The sequence below is a fragment of the Theropithecus gelada genome, chromosome 13, assembly GCF_003255815.1.
Source record: "Theropithecus gelada isolate Dixy chromosome 13, Tgel_1.0, whole genome shotgun sequence".
Taxonomy (NCBI): Eukaryota; Metazoa; Chordata; class Mammalia; order Primates; family Cercopithecidae; genus Theropithecus; species Theropithecus gelada.
In genome coordinates, this window is record NC_037681.1 from 29,774,108 (window position 1) to 29,795,042 (window position 20,935).

At 45.6% G+C, this 20,935-nt stretch overlaps 1 protein-coding gene across 2 annotated transcripts in view; it reads left to right on the forward strand.

Moving 5' to 3' along the window:
- Positions 1-20,935, forward strand: part of ASAP2 (ArfGAP with SH3 domain, ankyrin repeat and PH domain 2) — a 201,839-nt gene that overhangs the window by 119,061 nt on the left and 61,843 nt on the right. For both annotated transcript variants that reach the window (XM_025354932.1, XM_025354933.1), the window contains exons 7-11: positions 1,307-1,392; positions 8,580-8,655; positions 8,934-9,020; positions 18,743-18,846; positions 18,944-19,013. In XM_025354932.1, the coding sequence (XP_025210717.1) occupies positions 1,307-1,392; positions 8,580-8,655; positions 8,934-9,020; positions 18,743-18,846; positions 18,944-19,013 (423 nt within the window). The remainder of the gene's footprint in view (positions 1-1,306; positions 1,393-8,579; positions 8,656-8,933; positions 9,021-18,742; positions 18,847-18,943; positions 19,014-20,935) is intronic.

A 20,935-nucleotide genomic window follows, 5' to 3' on the forward strand; every position in this document is an offset into this window, starting at 1 on the left:
TTTTTTTTTTTTTTTTTTTTTTTTTTTTTTTGTGAGACGGAGTCTCGCTCTGTCGCCCGGGCTGGAGTGCAGTGGCCGGATCTCAGCTCACTGCAAGCTCCGCCTCCCGGGTTTACGCCATTCTCCTGCCTCAGCCTCCCAAGTAACTGGGACTACAGGCGCCCGCCATCTCGCCCGGCTAGTTTTTTGTATTTTTTAGTAGAGACGGGGTTTCACCGTGTTCGCCAGGATGGTCTCGATCTTCTGACCTCGTGATCCACCCGTCTCGGCCTCCCAAAGTGCTGGGATTACAGGCTTGAGCCACCGCGCCCGGCCCATTGTTTACTTTTATAAACAAGACAGCAGTGTATCTCCTTTTCTGTTCATCTTTGTAAACTTTTGTGGTTATCTTCTCAGAATAAATCCCTGGGAGTAGAATTTCTAGGTCAAAATTTAAAAAGTTGATACATTGACAAATATTTAATCAATATCAAAGGAAGAGGGAAAGAAGGACCTACAGGTAGTTGTTACAGGCAGGACAATTTGTAGCTTACAGTTTCACAGCAGCTTTCCACCTCCTCCTTGGGCTGCAGAGAGACCTCAGTGAGCATCCGAACTTGGGTACCCCTACCCCACCCCCGCCCATCGTTTACAGCTGATAGCCAGGGCATGAATCAGCAGCTTTTCCAGGGGACATTCCGTCTCAGAGATCGTCTCCTGACAGCGGAGGAGATGGGGACTCATGAAGTCCTTCTATTTCTTGACACTGGTTTGGTAGCTCCCTGAGGCTTTCTGATATCTTCGTGGTCACTAATGAATTCTCCAAGTTAAAAATAGCTTTAATTCATTTCAATTAAACTTTGTTTTTTTCTAACAATCACATTATTTTACGTGTAAGGAAAATGTCTCAGGACCAGAGACACAATGCCAAGCATCTCAGCTACAATATGTTAGCAATTAGTGTTCTTAAAGAAAGGGACCTTGGGAAGAAGCATGTTTGAGATGGTTAGAAATCCCATTTATTTGAACCATCCATAGTCTTCCATGCAGCTGGAGTGAAGATTTCTCCTAGCAGGCTAAGATAGACTGTCTTATTACTGGGAGTTTTTGGCACTTAAATATTTAATTATCTGACTGTCAGATAATTCATATGGCCCCAAAATAAAGAAATGGTTATGGAATCCAGGAGATACTAAGTGTCAATCATGCACTCTATGCGTTGTGAAAGATGCCAAAGAAGTACCAGAAATCATCTCAGTCCTCAGAAGCTCCTTTTAAAATCATATTCTGCTTGCTTTTGTGACATTTCCTTTTCATTTTTCAACAGTATCTGCTGAAGGTCAACGAAATCAAGATTAAAAAGGGAGTGGATTTACTTCAGAATCTGATCAAATATTTTCATGCCCAATGCAAGTAAGTTCTTTTTTGTTATGATGTTATCTTAAATGTTTCTTCATGTATGGCAACTTCTGGGACACCTATAGAGAGCTCGTAGGAAATAAACACTCGCGTAGAAGTCTCTAGTAAAGGGAATGAGGTGTTGACTCATGCAGCAACACAGGTGAACCTTGAGAACAGACAGAACAGAGACAAAAAGCAGATGAGTGATTGCCGCAGCTTGGAGGAAGAAGGAAATGAGAAATGACTGCTCACAAGTATAGGATTTCTTCGTGGGATATTGAAAATATTCTGGAAGTGAGTGCTAATGATTGCACAACTTTGTGAATTTACTAAAAATCACTTTAAAAGGATGAATTTTATGGCTTGGGGATTATATCTTCATTAAAAATAAAATCATATGTATAATATAAAAAATCTGTAGTCATTGCCAAATATATTTATTTTTGGCTCTTTTTGTAGAGGGACAAACTAACTTAACCTATTGCGCTTCTCTCAGATGTTTGTTAAAAGAGAAATGGTATGGTGTTAATGCAGTGTTTTAAAATAAGAAAACCCTTTTATATATTACTTATCCTGTAGAGCCAAGGACTGTGATGAGCAAAGGAAGATGTTAGTAGAGGAGGAGGAGAGAATTCCACCTGCAGGGGCTGCTCAAGTACTCAGCTTTGCCATGTATGTCAGTACTTCAGTCTGACCCACGTCTCTGACCTGGCTTCTGCTCCTCGTCCCGCAGTCACTGATACAGACAGGCCCCTGGCTCCTTCACTCACCCACCCAACACACTTCTGTTGAGCACATGCTGTATGTCAGGCGCTGGACCAGAGGCCAGAGGCACAGTGATGCACAAAGCTGGCATAGTTCCTGCTCGAAGAGTCAAGTAGGGAAGTTGGACTGAAAGAGATGAATTTCTAATTAGATGTTTACAAAAGTGTTTTAAAGTATAGGAATCTAAGAAAGAATATAATAGAAGGACCTGATATAGATAAAGATTTAAGGTAGGGTTTTTTGGTTTTTGTTTTTCTATTTCGTTCCCTGATACAGTCTCCAACAGCCAGCACGCGGTGCCCGGAACACAGTAGGTACTCGGCTCTTTCTTGAATGAGCGGCAGACCTCCCTGAGGAGACATGGATCTGAGATCTAAAGTATGAGTAGGAGCCAGCAGATAAGGAGTGGGAGAAGAACGTTCCAGGCAGGGTCTAGGTCTTCAGGCAGGAAAAAGGACAAGGTGACATCAGCTCAGTGAAAAGGAGAGTGGCCTGAAACGAAACTGCATAGAAAAGCCTTAGGGATGTGGACAACCCCAGACCTCTTGCAGAAGGTTTTAGATTTTATCCCAAATGTGTTGGGAAGCTCTTGAAGAGATTGAAGCAGAGGATCATTTGTTTGCGTTCCTGTGATGTGCCAGGTGCTATTAGGGGTTTTGGTGATGCAGTAAGGAGGAAAGCAAAGTTCTTGCTTTCACGGACCCTGGGGTCTCATGGGGGAGGCAAGTAGGAAGCATGAGCCAATATTTAACTGAGATTATGAAAAGGCAAAACAGTGGAGAGAGACAGTGGTGTTGGTTAGAAGCAGCTTCAGGAAGCTTCTCAGCTGTAACAAGATTACTCTGCATGTTGCGGAGAAGGAACCAGATAGGACAAGGGTGGATGTGGGCAATTGCTTGGAAACACAGCTCCTGTCCCTGTGCAGCCCAGAGATGACGATGGTCCAGCTGACCTCGTGACAGCGGGAGTGAAAGGTGTGGACTGACGAGAAATCTTTTCCTTGTGGAATTGCCTCGCCTGTCTGCTTACCTTCCCAGAGCAGGCTATGCCGCCAGCGACCTACCTTTGTACACAATTGTTTCTTTTCCTAGAAGGCCTCCTTCCTCTGTGCCCTCCCTGTCTTCTGTTCCTCCTAGGACCCAGCTCATGGATCATTCCTGCTTTGCAATGCTTCTTCCTTTTGCCTTTTCTTCCTCCTGTGTTGCCGCCACACCTCTACTTGTCTCCATGATGACATCTTCCTCGTGTCTCTGTGCTGCTGAACTCTACACTCCTAAGGAAGAGGCCATGTCATTGATTTGTTTTATATCTGCAGTGTGTGGCGCATTTACCTGGCGCATATTTGCAGCAGTGAATTGCGCTGTGGAATTGAACTGAGCTCTGCTTTGGAATTCTTAATACAGCTTTGATGATGTTGCATTTCTAAAGCACTTGAAGTCAGGTGGGAAAGGAGGATGTGCCGAGTGGTTCATCCAAAGTTAAAAGAGAACTTCAGCCATTTAAAAAAAAAAAAAAAAAGTGAAATCATGTCTTTTGTAGCAACAGGGATAGAACTGAAAGTCATTATCTTAAGTGAAACAAGCCAGCCACAGAAAGACAAATATCGCATGTTCTCACTCCTAAGTGGGTGCTAAAAAAGGCATACCAATGGATGTAGAGAGCAGAGTGACAACAGAGTCTCAGGAGGGTGAGGGGAGTGGGGATGATGAGAAATTATTAATACTTAATAGGTACAATGTATGTTATTCTGGTGTTGGATACCCTGAAAGCCCTAAGTTGACCACCAGGCCTATAACAAAACTGCGTTTGTACCCCATGAATTTATATTAAAAAAATTTAAAAGACAGCTCATCTCTACTTAGAGGGTGGAAAAGACCTTGAAATTGTATAGTTTTCAAGATGAATTATTTTATGGAGAACTCAAAATTCTAACTTTGTGATGAGCATGCAAATTACTTCTTCAGTTCTTATGTCAGGCAATTTAGGAAGTGGGTCGCTTCCTTGCTGATATTTTATTTTTAAGAAGAAGCTATTCTGGGATTTCCTTTTTTCCCCTCCCTTTATTTTGCCCAAACCAATCAGTTGGGTAGCAACAGACCACTTGTGGAAAAGTGAAGTAGTTGGCCTTTTATGGACATGAGCTCAGTAACCTTTAAAAATATGAATCTTCCATTACTTCCTTTTTGGATATGAGAGAGAGTGTGTACGCTGCCTGCTCTTCAAATCAGTCAAGCAGCTTTGACTTTCTTAATTCACGTTCTGGAGGATACAACGTGGAGCCCGAGCAACTCAGCTGCCGAGAGAGAAGAGCTCACAGCCGTGCATGTTTCCACGTGTGGGAGCTCCTCTCATTCCCCCGTCACACACGCCCAGTCTCCGTTTCCCGTCCCCAAAGGCACGGCTTTGCCTGGTGGGTGCTGTGCCCTGCTGGGCAGACATGGGCCTCTGCGTGCTGCTGTGCTCCGCCAGAGTCAAGAGGCCACTGTGTAAACTAGATTCCATGGCTCAGGTTTGGCTATTGACCCTTAGAACTACTTAGATATGCGTTATTTTGCTTTTTCTTCATTTTTTTCCTTTTCACTTTAAGTGTTCTTAAAGAATACTTCATGTTCTTTTATTTTTATTTCATTTAAGGAAGGAATTTTCATCTCAACCTTGTTCCTGGAATATCTTGAAAACTTCTCTTGCTAGCCTTTGCCGCTGAGCATCGAAGATCCTGTACTCTAGCGCAATCGAAGTGGGGCATTATAACATTAGAAAACAAAGACAGCCATGGTTTGGCCAGGCATGGTGACTCATGCCTGAAATCCCAGTACTTCGGGAGGCCAGCGGGGGTGGATCACCTGAGGTCAGGAGTTCCAGACCAACCCGGCCAACATGGTGAAACCTGGTCTCTACTAAAAATACAAAAATTAGCCGGATGCGGTAGTGCACACTTGTAGTCCCAGCTACTCGGGAGACTGAGGCTAGAGAATTGCTCGAACCCGGGAGGCGGAGGTTGCAGTGAGCTGAGATCATGCCACTGCACTCCAGCCTGGGCGACAGAGCGAGACTCTGTCTCAAAAAAAAAGACAGCCATGGTTTGAAAGGTGATGAGTGTTGAATTGACTTGTTCTTTGAGCCAATACCTGCTGGAAACCACTGTGACCGGCTATTGCTCAGTGAACTTGGGGTGCATGGTCAAGATGAGCCTCAGCCCCGGATGCTGCAGAAGCTCGCAGAGGAGGGAGCAGCGGGTGTCATAAGCAGACCTCGTCAGCAGACACCGCATTGGAATGTGGTAGCGTGAAGGCTGCAGGAGGGGCCCCAGCACGGTGTGTGGGGCCCAGAGATGAAAGGGGCTACTCTGCTTGGTGGATTTGATGATTGCCTCTAAGTAGGCATATTTTAAAGGCTGGAAATACACCCCTTCTAGCCTGGCAAGGCAGGCTAGAAAATGTTTAATAGACAACAAAATTTGATTGGGTAATATTGATGGTAAAAGTTCTGTGAAGCTTGGAGAAGTGTTAATGGGCTCAAGAAAATTTGCTGGGGCTGTGTACTTAGGACTGTCATAGTGACAGCAGCCAGCGGAGAGGGAATAGTGTTCCTTTTCTTGAAGCTTCTCCTGACGCCAGGGCTGAGTGCACTTTGAAGGGGTGTCTGGGTGCCAAGACATGCCTCAAGGAGGGTACGGGAAGGTCAGCACTTTGAAAAATCAGAGGGAGGAGATTTTCCAGGTAGGTGGATGGTGAAGGTTGGCTGGGCTATTACAAAGATGAATTCTAAATCTAAATCCAAATTCATATTGTTGTTCCAAGTACACCATTCAATGTCATGCTGGAAACAGTGTCCTGGCGAGAAGTCTCTCAGCACTTGATTCCACTACAGGGCTCGTGCTCACGCGCGCTCTCTCTCGCTCTCACACACACACACACTCTCTCCCTCTCCCTCTCTCCCTCCCTTCCTCCCTCCCTCCCTCCCTCTCTCTCCCTCTCCCTTACTCTCCCTCCCTCTCCCACCTCCCTCCCTCTCCCTCCTCCCTCCCCCCTCCCTCTCTCTCCCTCTCCCTCCTCCCTCCCTCTCTCTCCCTCTCCCTCCTCCCTCCCTCCTCCCTCCCTCTCTCTCCCTCTCTCTCCCTCACCCTCTCTCTCCCTCTCTCTCCCTCTCTCTCCCTCTCTCTCCCTCTCTCTCCCTCTCCCTCCCTCTCCCTCCTCCCTCCCTCCTCCCTCCCTCCCTCTCCCTCCTCCCTCCCTCCCTCTCCCTCCCTCCCTCTCACTGTAGGGAGAATTGCCAGGTCGAAAAGGTTCTTGGAGCTGTACACCTGCTCCCTCTCCCTGGGTGGTTTTGCATTTATCACCTGTAATATTTTTCCTATTCTTTATCTTAGGTCTTAGAAATCTCTGTCCTCCTACCTATTTCACAAGAATTTGAAGTGATTAAGAAAATAGTTACATAAAGAAAAACACGTAAATAAAATACAAGAATTAGATGAGTTCAGAAACATACTCTGTATTCAGAAAAAAACCTGTTAAAATACAGGAACAAGAGTATAACATAAAGAATTGTGTGTCTATCTAACGATGAATGAGAACATTCTAACAGCCTGACCTCTGTGACTCCTAATAAACACAGGTCAGTGTTCATGCCCCACGGCCTGTGTGTCCCTCTCCTTCCTCCTTGGAGTTGCTGCATTAAACGTCACGCTGCAGTGTTTTCACAGCGCCTTTTGTGTGTCATGCACTTGGTCTGGGAAACGCCCACAGAGCTACTGCTGAGTTTAAAAGAAGTAAACATCATCTCACATGATACATGCGAAACCCGGATCACTTTTTAAAGATAGTCTCCTTGTTATCCAATAAACTGGCTAAAGTTGGTGACAGTCCATCCTTCATTAAGTTATTTATTCATTCAATAAATGGCATGTGCTTGAAATACGCCAGACTTTGCGGGTACTTTGTGCCTCCTAGAACTTCAGATCTAATGAGGGAATTCTGTTTTAAACAATCACACTAATGAATACATAATTGCAGTTGCAACAAGTGTTTTGCAGAAAAATGCAAAATGCCCTGAGAAAGTATAAGAAGGCCTCTTATAGGGGAATAACTTGTAGGGGATTATGGAAGGCCTGGCTAACCAGGGTATGTTTAACCTAAAACTTGAAGAATGAGTGGGAATCAGCCAGGCAAAGCAGACACACCTTAGGAGAAGCCTTTAGAGAGAAGAAACGGAGTGCAGAGGGCCTGGGGCAGGAGAACTTGGTGGCCACGGAGGAAGGGAGAAAAGGCCGGTGTGTCTGGAACTGAGTAAACAAAGTGAGTGGAATGGTGTGGTTTGAGACTGGAGCTGCAGACAGGGGCCGCATTACATGGGCCCTGGAGACCTTGTTATGGGTTAGAACTTTCTCCTTAGCTCATGGAAATGCCCTTTCTTCATTCCTCTCAAAAGGGTTACGCACAGCACCCTCCAGAGGCGGCACTGAACACCAGCCCATGACTGCAGCGGAAAAACGTCCAGCCTCTGTTGCATTTCCTTGAATCACTTGTTATAGGTGACCTCATGGCATTGAGTTCTCAGCCTTAAAAAAAAAAATTCCTCTTGATACAAATATCAAGTTCTCCATCTACGGTGTCCTACCCCACAGATACAGAGTATAGCCATCAAAGCTGCTTGGTTCTTTTCTGCATTCTTTCTCTCTCTCTCTCTCTTTTTCTTTCTTTCTTTCTTTTTTTGGAGGCAGTCTCACTCTGTTGCCAGGCTAGAAAGCAGTGGTGCGATCTCGGCTCACTGCAACCTCCGCCTCCTGGATTCAAGCAATTCTTGTGCCTCGGCCTCCCGAGTAGTAGCTTTTTGTATTTTTGTATATTTTGTGTGTGTGTATTTTTAATAGAGTATTTTTAGGGGTTTCGCTATGTTGACCAGCTGGTCTTGAACTCCTGGTCTCAAGTGATCCTCCCGCCTCGGCCTCCCCAAATCCCTCACCCTGGGATTACAGGCTTGAGCTGCCGCACCCAGCCTCTGCGTTCCTTCTCTTTTCCATGTAGCGGTCACATGTTGCGGCACATTCTTTGGTGTCTTCCACTTGTGCCCCATGCCTTTCTAGCTTCATATGCTTCTGTTTGGATGCTCAGAAGAAATCAATCAAAGCCCTTGCTGCCATTTGTGAGCAGAACCCGCTCCCGTTATAAACTGAAAATCAAGGCCTCATTTTATATGGGTTGAGAAAAATCTTAAATACTTAAGCTTATTGCAATTCCTTTTCTATTTGCTCCTGCTAATTTTGAGTGTCATTTTATTCTTGGTTTGCCTGATATTTTAAGGTTCTGTTCATACAGTCTTTTCCCCCAGGAGTTACATAACGACTTCAGTCACTTTAAAGAAGTTTTTTAATCTGTCTGACAAAATTATTTTTTCCTGTGTGAAGTGTCATCTCTGTTTCTTCTTTTTCCTGCTAGTTTTTTTCAGGATGGACTCAAAGCCGTGGAAAGCCTCAAACCTTCCATTGAAACGCTGTCTACAGATCTTCACACGGTGAGTAGCTTCCCTCCCACCGCGGTGTTAAAACTGTCTTAATGCAACAGACATTGTCCTCTAAATGTTGCTTCTGTGTAATCCTGTGTTTCCATGCTGTGCCGCCCACGTGGAGTGTGGCGTTCCCACGCGGGTCCTCTGTCATGGTGGGAGGGAAGGTTTGACTAGCGAGGGAGGCATTTGTCGCTTTGTGTGGAAATGGCCCCATGAGCACCAACATTTCACTGTACCTCAGTCTTAATTTTCTGATTCGTTCTGTTGTGTGTGTGTTTTTAAAGATCAAACAGGCCCAGGATGAAGAAAGAAGGCAGTTGATACAGCTTCGAGATATTTTGAAATCCGCATTGCAGGTTGAACAGAAAGAGGTGAGGGGATTTAATTTTGAAAGATTGCAGTTTTAGCCCCATTCTTGGAGGCTTTGGGCCTGAAAAACATGAAGTTCATATCTTCTAGGAGCTCACAGTTCGCTCGGGCTGTGTCAGGCAGCAGGAAAACATTTAATGTATTCTTGCAATTTAGTTCTGTAAAACCATCTTTTAAAATATGTTTATTTCAGGAGGAAGCATTTACTACATGCATGGCCTTAATGGCGGTGTGTAAACCCTGTGCTCTGTCAGTTGCTAGATAAGGAGCTCTTGGTGGCTTCGTCACAGAGACCATGTGTCCTTTTGCTACTTATCCTGTACCTGGCCCTCTGTCGTTTCCCTACCCTGACATACATGGACTCTGCCCCTTTGGGCCTAGGCACGTAGCAGGAGACCAGCGGGGGCTCTGCCAGCCCTGAAGTTGTGTTCTATACGATATGAGGCATGAGCTTTTTTTACAGCTGCCTCTGTAGTGACAGACAGAAATCCTTAGTTCTCTTACTTCCCTCTTTCTGTAATGACGTCTCTGTGTGCTAACACGTCAGCAGGGACAATTTGTGTTGTGGGGACTTGTTTTTAAAAAGCCATTAAAAAGTTTTAAAGATAATTTTACTATATTTTCACTACAATGTGGGTATCATAATGTGAATTTAGTATAAATCCATTTCCTTGTCAATAAAAGGAATGTGTCTAAATGTATATCTAGTGATTTTAGAGGAATTGCTAAACTACTTGACAGAGCATAAAGTTCCCTGTTGGCAGTTTGGTGAGCTCTATTTTATTGTAAGTTCTTGTACTATAACTGAATATTGTTGTTTTTCTCCCAAATGCATTTACCTTTTGTGACCGAAGTCTAGGAGAGTAAGTAGTTCAGTATTTTAATAAATTGCAGAATTTTGCATGTTTTATTCATGAACATTATATGTGTGTGTGTATATATATACACATATATCTATTCCTTTTATATATTAATGGCTAGTAGCATTTTTTATTTTAACCCCTCACCTTTCATTGTTGTAGATTTTATTAAAGGCTGAAGAGTTTGCACAAATCTTAGGGAAGTGGATATTTTCTGGGTTTACAGTTTACACTTTTGCTGCTGTTCCTTTGTGAAGATGAAGCAGGTCCCTCCCTCCCTCCCTTTCTCTCCCCTGACAGGCTGAATTCTACACATCTTTCTAGTCCCTCTGAAGCCCCACCTCTGGAGCACTGCCTCTGATCACCCCAGCCCACAGTGATCTGAGTTCACAGAGCACGTCCTGTTTGAAAGCCCCATTTGAATCACAGCCTCTTCCTCTTTTTGAGTGTTGGCTGTGCCTTAAATGCACAGATGCCTTTTCTCCAGCCGTACCTCGAGCAGCCTGAGGATGCCACTCTGCCTTCTGAGCAATTCTTCCATCGCACTGTAGTGCCACAGCGCTCATTTAGTAGAATTTTGGTAAACATGGGTCAACTAAGTAAGACATTGGCAGAGCAAGGTTATATTTAGTGCTAGAAATGACCTACAACACGGTGACTTCCTCCTAGTCTAGAGAACGTAGGCTCTGATGCTTTGATGTTCCCAAACATGGGATATAAGCACAAAAAGAAAAAAGAACTTGGCGTAAGGAGAAAATAGTGGCCTAGTTGTAATGAGGAGGAGGTAGTGTGAGGGTGGGAGCCAGAATGCCGTCCAAGGTGGCTGCTCCCCAGCGCGCCGTTGGAAATGATCGAGAACTGCCTTTGTCTAAGAAGGAGGATCCAACCCATGAAGCAAAGCTCAGGTTTAAAATAAGGCAGAGCAGCAGCTGGGGCCAAATAGCCCTCTGGGCACAGTGCAAAGGCTGTGTTTGCTTTGGCTGTGCAGAATTAGGAGGTTTGGGAAAATGGGCTGTTGTGAGAGAGCTGGTTATTTACAGCTTTGCAGGGAAGTATAACAAATTTACCAGCACAGACCAGAAGTTCTTTATAGTTTGTTGTTTTTTGTTGACCAGCCCATCTGCCCCTGATTTCACAGAGGGATCAAATGAACCTCCTTTACTATTCGTCTTTGGCTGTCTGCCCAGTTGGCTCCTTGTCAAGACCTAACTCAACAATCTCCTAGTTGTGGGGGTGTTGTGTTTTTTGTGTATCATGCTCTGCATTGCTTTTAGGTAATGGCATTCAGCAAGTTGGACAGTCTTTGAACACAGTTGCACGTAATAAGCAGATGTGAATATGCTACATTTTCTGGTTTAAAATGATTTTCATGATGGGGGTTCCATTTTGTATACCTCAGATTTGCAGTAAGAATTGATCATTTGGTCATTATTGTTTAGGCTGTCATTCCTTTGGTTGGATTTTCTTCTGTGACTTAGACAACTGAAGGTGTTAGAGGATTTTTATTCAGTGTTACAGAAATTCTAACCCTGCCTGTGTAATCACAGTTCATAGAAATTAACATGCCCCAAGAAACTGTGTTGAGCGTTGGTAGAAGTCAGTGCTCCTCATTCTCTTCCTGTAAATCCCATGCATCAGTTATTGAAGGAATGAAGAGTGGCCATTCCAGTGTGGTAGCTTCAGGCTGCTGTTTCTTTGTGACCATGCAGCTTTGTTTTGGTGTGGAGCCTGTGCCATTCTGGTCCTGGTGACCTCACACTTTGCAATCACTGGCCGTTCATGTTTTGTTCTTGATATTTTCTGCTCTCTGTAAGGAGAATACTATTGGTATTTCCATTGTTTTTCTTTGTGAAGGTTTTCATACTTGGAGAAAAGTTGAAAACTTGTGCAGTGACCACCCATAGGGCAATATTATACAATGAGGACTGGTCTATGCACCACAGTGTTCGATTTTTGGAGAAGATCCTATCTACAGAGTTAAACCTGTTGGCACTGCTCATCTTTGCTTGGGCTCTCTCCCCATCGGCCTCGCCTCCTGCCTTTCCCATCCCGTGTCGTCCATCCGATGGAGTTCTGCCAGGACGGACCCTGCTGGGGTGCTGGCGGAGTCCCAAAGCCTCATCACGGGTGTGCAGGCTCTCTGCTGTTTGATGTGGAGAGCCCAGACTTATGCGCTTCTATGGGGAGGATCAGGCTCTGGGATATGGTCTCAGAGGTCTGCGTGCTGAAACCACCATGGTTTTCTCCTCTGCAGATTTCAAGTATGGTTGGTCAGTCTCTCTCTCTCTCTCTCCCCCCGCCCCGCTCCCTCCCTCCCCCCACCGCCTGCTCTTTCTTTCTCTCTCTGTTATCTTTGCTCCCTGTTTTTCGAGCATCCTGTCTAGTAGGATGTGGTAGAACAGTTTGTGCCACCCAGGCAACCAAGGTTCACCACGCCATAATTTTCTTCTGCCTCTGAGTTTGTGTATCTTACATGCCCAAATCTGGCCTTCATCAGAGATCTCTGTCCGTGACCACCTGCCTGCCTCTCCGAGTGCTGAGCTGCTAGGTAGCCTGGCTCTGGCCTCCATGTCAGCCTCAGTAGAGGATTCATTGTTGATTCACACATCCAGCTACCCTTTCCTCCACTGTTACTCTAAGCCAGCGCTCCACAGACACAACAGAACAAGACGATCCGGTTCTCACCTCTTCAGGGACTCATCCTCTGGGGGTGGGGACAGAGAAGCAATTGGGGCGCAGTGTGATGAGAGCACTCGTGGCCATCAGCTCCAGGAAGCAGTGTCTGCCCAGTGCAGGCTGGGCAAGTGCCATCAGGGATGACTTCCCAGAGGCTGGGATGGGGCTTCGAAGGATGATTAGGAGTTAGCAGGCCAGGCATGGTGGCTCACAGCTGTAGTCCCAGCACTTTGGGAGGCCAAGGCAGGTGGATTGCTTGAGTCCAGGAGTTCAAGACCATCCTGGCCAACATAGTGAGATTCCATCTCTACAAAAAAATCAAAAAATTGGCCAGTTGTGGTGGCATGCACCTGTAGTCCCAGCTTCTCGGGAGGCTGAGGTGAGAGGATCCCTTGAACCTGGGAGGTGGAGGTTGCAGTGAACTAAGATCACACAGGCTGTGGTCCAGCCTCGGCCACAGAGCAAGACCCCATCTCAAAAAACAAACAAACAAAAAAAAACAAAAAAAACCTGGGGCCTGGCAGGAATTAGCAAGCAAGAGTCCCAGCAGGTGGGGCTGGTGGAGAGGACCGCTTCTGCCTATGACGGGGTTGCCTGGGTAGCTGTATAGCAGAGCAGAAGAGCGTGGATCTTGGCATTTGAATCATGGGTCTTCCACTTCCTACCTTGCTCAGTCCTGGACCTCTCCATGTCGTGGTCTTCCAGTCTGTCAAATAGGAATAATACAGCCAACCTCAGAGAGTTGTCAGGAGACCTAAGAGATCATTTCTGTAAAGCACTTACCATATTATCTTAATAAACAGGGACTAGTTCGTTCATTCATTCAACAAATACTGAGCTCCTAGGTGGTAAAGATACCATAGTGACCAAATTCCCTTCCCTCATGGTGTCGCCCTCTTAGAGGTTGAACAGGAATGGATACTGCTGTTGTTGTCGTGTGTGACGTATCCCTTAGCCTCCTCGTTGGTCCGTCCTCTGGCCCCATGCCTTCATGGCTTGTGTCCCTCTTCCCTCCTCCCTATCTGACTCAAAGTGCTGTCATACCCAGCTCTAGGCTCCTTCTCTTAATCCTGACCCAGCTCTTCCAGCTTCACCTGCCTCTCACCCACCTCTCTTGTGTCCAGCCTGCATCATATTCCACAGTCCCCTCACTCTTGGGGAGGAGGGACCTGCTCCTGTCCATTGCAGGGCATTTCCTGTTTACCTCACTTTTCAGGTTTTCCAGGCACTTTACAAGTGTGGCCAACGATCCTTACAAACCACTTTACGGGGTAGGCAATGTTTGCCCATGTCTGCAACTTTTTGTTTGTTTGAGACAGAGTCTCCCTCTGTTGCCCAGGCTGGAGTGCAGTGGTGCGATCTTCGCTCACTGTAAGCTCTGCCTCCCAGGTTCAAGCGATTCTTCTGCCTCAGTCTCCCAATTAGCTGGGATTACAGGCACGCCACCACGCTTGGCTAATATTTGTAGTTTTAGTAGAGACGGAGTTTCACCATGTTGGCCTGGCTGGTCTTGAACTCCTGACCTTGTGATCTGCCCACCTCAGCCTCCCAAAGTACTGGGATTACAGGCGTGAGCCACCGCGCCTGACCAGCCATGTTCGCAACTTTATTCTGTGAGAGAAAGAGAATGAGTGCCCTTGCTGGGCTCACACAGTGGCATCAAAGCCAGGATTTGACCCTGATCTATTCCACATCAAACTGGTTCTCCGGAGTCTTTTACCCTTAAATAATGGAGAATAGGTGGTAACGATATTTGAAAGCACTGTTCTTAGACCGTAGCTCAGTGCTTGGCTCAGCAAGGCCTCCAGCTCCCTGTTGTGCCCGTGTGGGTGGACACACCTGTCATATCTTCAGAAGATGGGGAATGAATTGGACATCACAGCCCTCCTGGGCAGAGAAATTTTAAGCTTCCAGAAATTACTCCTTGACAAACTTGTCAATCACAGGAATTCTCTGGACACTGACTTTCTGAGAAGTGGGCAAAATGTCGGTTTTTAAGCTATCCTAGAGTCTTAGCTAAAGGATTCTTAAATTATTTGTAAACCTCTATGAGATTTGTACTGCAGGCAGCATCCCCCTTTGCCTTCCATTCCTGGAGATTTCAGATACTAAGTCACCTGGTCATCTGGGAAGATTCTATGTTGGCCAGACCCAATGGCTCATACTTCACAGGGCAACAGAAAAGTTAAAATCAAGGATGATGCCTGAGCTCTGAGAACTTGTCTGGGTGTCACAGGACAGAGGATATTGGACACTGATAGAATTTCATGAAAGCCTTTTGAGGTTCTACCAAGTGCCCGCTTACCCTGCATACTCAGGCACACAAACAGTCCCTGCACATTGAGGCTTTGTCAGTCGAGTTTAGGTTGTCTTTGTCTCTCTTAGGAAAGTGGAGAGTACATTGGAGTCTCTAGGAATTGGGGCAACATGGACCACCCTGGCCTCTCTTACTTCTTATGTTCTTCTTCTCTCCAGGAGGAGAGATTCTTTTCCCTTGAATAGTATTCTGAAAATCAAAACCTCGGTCATGTGAAAGGGCCAGTTTCCTCTGTCAGGCCTTCACCTGGTCAGGCCAACAAAGGCTATTGTTACCGGGTCCTCTCGGAGTCACCTGGAGGATGCTGAAATAATTCACGCTAAAACAGTTCAATTTTATGTTAAACAGATTTTATTCCTCTTTTTTACAAATGTGAAGTTTTATAGGCTAGCTTAGTTCAGACTTGCCTGCATGCTTTAATTGGTCTAAAGAAAAGAATAAAACAGGGTGATTTCTTTGTCACCTTCTGGCATAGGGTCTGATTCTGTTGAGAAGAATGTCCCTTATCCTGTTCGTGAGACCTGAAAATGGCTCTGATTAACATGCGCGGCACGAACAGTGTTAGCAGTGTTGTCACATGATTTCACCACTTACTTTGTGCAGGGCTTTTTTTCTCCCCAAATCAATAGACGTATTTCTTGGTTGTGCAGTTGAGTCTCCTAACAGGTTTATTTTTAGTCTTTCACAGAGACGCTGTACAGGTGAGCAATATTTCTCCACATTCCTTCCACACCATTGTTCCCAGCAACGTTGAAGGCTGGATTTGCTCTAAATTTTGGTGCCAATGTTCTGCCCTTCTGAGAAAATGTGGAAACTGGGACCATCCTCATCCCATCAATGTGCGTGTGCCCTAGTTTATCCAGAGGCACAAGTGCTGTGTGAAGTTTCTGTGGAAATGAGTTCATTTCTCCCCTCCTGGGCTCTGCTTGTTTCAGGGTCGGTTGTCAGTTCAGTAATGAAGAGTGCCTCAGCACGTTACTGATTGCTCACGTGGAGTTTTTTGGTTTTTCTTCTTTGGCAGAGTTTAAAAAGTCAGTGCTAGACACTCATGTGCATGGGGTGGAAGACTTACTAATATTGTGACAATGACAGTACTCCCCTAATTGATCTACACAGTCGGTGCAGTCCCCATCAGAAATCCCAGCTGCCTTTGTGCAGAAATTGACAAGCTGATTCTGAAGTTCACGTGGAAATGCAAAGGACCCGGAATCGCCAAAACAGTCTTGAAAAAGAAGAACAAAGTTGGAGGACTTGCACTTCCCAATTTCAGAACTTACCACAAAGCTGTAATAATCAAGACAGTATGGTACTGGCATAAGGAGAGACATATAGACCAGTGAAATAGAACTGAGAGTCCAGAAATAAATCCTTACATTTAGAGACAGTTTATTTTCAACAAGGGTGCCAAGACAATGGAGAAAGAGTAGTCTTTTCAACAAATTGTGCTGGGGCAGCTGGATAGCCACAAGCAAAGAAGGAACTTGGTCCCTTACCTCACACCGTAATCAAAATTAACTCAACATGAGTCAAAGACCTAAATGTAAGAGCTAAGACTATAAAGCTCTTGGAAGAGATTTTATAAAGATAAATCTTCATGGCCTTGGACTAGGCAATAGTTTCTTAGATAGGACCCTTATAGTACAAGTGATGAAAGAAGCAGTAGGTAAACTGGACTTCATTAAAATTAAACAGTTTTGTGCTTCAGAATCTTTTTTCAAACTGTCAGAAATCCAAGAGGTTGCCTGTGCCTTGAGATGCAGTTGAAACTCTGACTCTAGCCCGTCTTGTCCACTCCCAGGCCTTACTGCCTCAGATGCAGTATTTGTCCAGCTTCCCTGGTTGCCGACCACATGGCCTCCCCATGTCTTCTGTGTTCTGTCTACTTTGTCTTGAAGATCCTCCCCTGATTCTCTGCCATTTCTTGCCTTCATGTTTAAAACTCACTTTTTCCTGTGCTTTTCTCCCATTGACTCTTCAGTTCTTGAGTACTCTTTTTTTTTTTTTTTTTTTTTTTTGAGACGGAGTCTCGCTCTGCCGCCCAGGCTGGAGTGCAGTGGCCGGATCTCTGCTCACTGCAAGCTCCGCCTCCCGGGTTCAGGCCATTCTCCTGCCTCAGCCTCCGAGTAGCTGGGACTACAGGCGCCCGCCACCGCGCCCGGCTAGTTTTTTGTATTTTTTTTTAGTAGAGACGGGGTTTCACTATGTTAGCCAGGATGGTCTCGATCTCCTGACCTCGTGATCCGCCCGTCTCGGCCTCCCAAAGTGCTGGGATTACAGGCTTGAGCCACCGCGCCCGGCCTCTTGAGTACTCTTATTCTTAGCTTCTATCACACTGATTTTCCTGCGTTAGTTCTTTCATCGTTTGGGGATGTGCTTCGTTCTCCAAGGATGGTGAGCTGCTCAGTGGCAGTGATGAGAATGGCCCTAGACTCTGAGGCTGTTCTCTGGGAAGAGAAGATGGTGTAATGGAGGGAGCCTCAGAGTGGAAGGCAGGATTCCATTCCACTCTCTGCTCTTGCTTTAAGGAGCTCTGCGCCTGGAGCAAACCACTACTTTCATTATGTCCCTGTTTCTCCCATTATGGAATGAACTGGATAGGAGTTCTCATTAAACACCTGCAGGCAGACCTCGGCCCTTTCCTGGTTGACCTGTGAACACTTTGTTCACATCTTGCTCCCCTCTCATTTCATTTAAGTCTCAGGGAAATAGAATTTCCTGCACTGGCACTGGTGGCCACTCCTACAAAACAGTGTCTGATACTGTTTGTTTTGTTTGGTTTTTGTTGTTTTGAGACAAGGTCTCGCTCTGTCACCGAGGTTGGCGTGCAGTGGTGCTATCAGGACTCTTTGCAACCTTGATCTCCCAGGCTCAAGCAGTCCTCCTGTTTCAGCCTCCCGCATAGCTGGGACTACAAGCGCCTGCCACCATGCCTAGCTAACTTTTGTATTTTTTGTAGAAACGAGGTCTTGCTATGTTGCCTAAGCTGGTCTTGAACTCCTGGGCTCGAGCCATCCACCCACCTTGGTCTCCCCAAGTGTTGGGATTACAGGCATGAGCCACTGTGCCCAGCCTGATAACATTTGTTAAACACCAGTTGAGCACCTTTTGGATGCCAGACACTGGACTTGGGCCCTGGGTGTTCATTGCTAGTCCTTGCTTGCCTTAAGAAGCTGCTGGGCTGGAGTTTCCCAGTTGTGGTAGATTCAATCAGATTCTCAGCTGACCATGTGGATGGCTTGTCTGTGATTAAGCTCCCCTTGGTCAGGGTCAGACCCCCCTTACTTAAGATTGATGGGGTGAGGAAGTGAAGATTTGTGTAGTACTTGTTGATATTCATATGTGTGATCCTACTGAGTCCTTACTGTTTATTGACCTTACTGGGTATTCTTTTCTTATTGCCCAAGAAGGAGACTGAGGCAGAGAGCTTATGTGATGGTTCTGTAGTAAGGGACGGAAAGCTGCTTTTGTTGTTTTGCTTGGAAACCCCTGCCTTTCCACTCACTGCATCACCTCCCTCCTTAAGGGCTACTCTGGCCATAGTGGGAGCCTCATGTCATTGTCAGGGGGTTAAGGCTCATAATGAAATAAAACCTGGAAACTTCCAGGGCTCGTTCCTTCAGCCAGTTTGGGATATTGGTTTCCTGACATTTCGTTCTCCAGCCTGATAGATGACATTTATCAGTTCCTAGAGAGGAATCTGATGTCTCTTTTTTTGCAGTGTTGAGAAGGGGAAATTTCTCCAATTTTTTGTTGTTGTTGTTGTTGTTTAAAAAAAAAATAAATAAAGCTTATTAGGCATAAGTTTCCTTTGCATACTGCTTTTCTAAAAATTGGGACCTGGACAAGATTAAAAACACTCTTCATTTTTTAGGACTCCCAAATTCGTCAGAGCACAGCTTATAGCTTACATCAGCCTCAGGGAAACAAGGAACATGGGACTGAGCGGAACGGCAGCCTCTACAAGAAGAGCGACGGGTACGTGAGGGGGTGTTGCTAGAGTTTAAATGTACGTTCGTTATCTCATGTGTCCAAAATGTCTAAACTCTTATTGTTTCTCCCACTTATCCACAAGGATCCGAAAAGTGTGGCAGAAAAGGAAATGTTCAGTTAAAAATGGTTTTCTGACCATATCCCATGGTACCGTAAGTATTCTCTTTTAATCCATGGTGTCTGCTGTATTAGATGAGGTTGGTGTTGGAGAACTTTCTGAAGTTAGAGGGCAGGAGTTGTTCTCCGTGTGTTATGGTATTAAGGATGCGTCTTGAAGAATTTCCCTGTGAGAAATGCTTGTTGGCCTCCATCTTGATTTGGTGCACCTGCAGCCTGTTTATGCTTTCTTTCTTTCTTTCTTTTTTTTTTTTTTTTTTGGCAAGTGGAGCCTTGTCCTTGTTCCACTCCCTAGCAGAGTCAGGAGTAACTGATAAGCCAGGTTGTCTTTATTGAGAAGCCTGTGACTCTAGAAAGCACACAACAGCAAACTGCTCACCCAGCTCTGTCTCTGGAAATCAAACATCTCACTTGGGAAGAGTTCTACTTTTCCATTAAGAGAAGAACATGTAAATGGGCAGGACTCTGGGGACCAGAAATCCATGAGAAGAGAGATTTCAGTAATTTTATTATCAAAATCTAACATATGGTGCCCAATCTTAAGGCCTCTTTCCATCATCCTGTTTATCAGAGTCCATGCAAGAAAAAACAGAGCCCTCTATGTTGAGCTTATGAAAAGCCAGTCAGGATAAAGTTCCTTACCAATCTAGCTTCCAGAGGCCAGGAACTTGGATCACAGACACAGCCCTGCACACCACACTCTTCTTTCCATGGCAGTATTATGCATACTGTTGCCTCACCTGGCATGACCAGAGCTGGTGAAAACCACATGGACTAGTAAACAGCTTTGGTGATGTCTCAAGGCTGAGGTTGTTGCTTTTTTGTTGCTAGTGAGATGCTGAGAGTCGTTTGCATTCCCATTCCCCAAGCAGAAGCCTACTAGTGCATGCAGTCCAGCAGCCTTGGGCGTGTGAGTGGATGATAGTGACTGTCTTTCCTGCCCCTTGTCCCTCCAGTCCCCTGGTGAAGGTAGAGCTGGGCAGGAGCTCAGAGGGGATTTTCTGGCCCCTATAGAAATGTCATCACTCAACATGGGGTCCAGAGAAACGGCCCTGAGGTTCTTATGAATAAGGGAATAGAGTAAAACCCCAGTTGAAGCATGTCACAGCAGCAAGGATTGTGTTCCTTTGGGGGTGCCTTCGTTTTTGCCGACTTCGTTTTAGAAAGGGAGAGAGAAGCTAGAATGGTATATACCCAGTATAGGGATTCTCGACGACCTCTGTTCTAGGGGATTGAATGTGTCTCTGAACTTGGAAATGAAGGTCATTTTCTATTTTCAAAACCCACCTTTCACTGGTCATGTGATCACCACCGTACCCCTACCAGGGCCATGCAGTTTGGATCTTAATGGGACGTTCTGGGTAGGTGCGGTGGCTCATGCCTGTAATCCTAGGACTTTGGGAGGCTGAGGTGGGCAGATCACCTGAGGTCAGGAGTTCGAGATCAGCCTGGCCAACATGGCGAAGTCCTGTCTTTACTAAAAATACAAAAATTAGCCAGGCATGGTGGTACATACCTGTAATCCCAGCAACTTGGGAGGCTGAGGCAGGAGAATTGCTTGAACCCGGGAGGCGGAGTTTGCAGTCAGCCAGTATCACGCCACTGCACTCCAGCCTGGGAGACAGAGCAAGACTCCATCTCAAAAAAACAAAAAAGACATTCTTTCCATGCGTGGATGTGAGGGTATGAGTTCTGTAGACCAAGGGAAGCAAATTTATCCAGCCATCACTGTCTTTAATATTAGGAATGTTAGATTAGATGAGACTAGGCTCCCTTCTAAATACCTTCCAGATCTCCACACCTGTGGTTCTGTGGTCTGCTTTCGAATTGGTGTCCACTCGCTGTTTGTTTGAACTCAGATTGACTGCCTCAGTGCAGAAACTGTCAAAGAACTAAGTTCTAGTTCACGCTTTTACCGCTCTGAAGTCAAGGGGCGTATTTGCTTCATTGAGAGTTC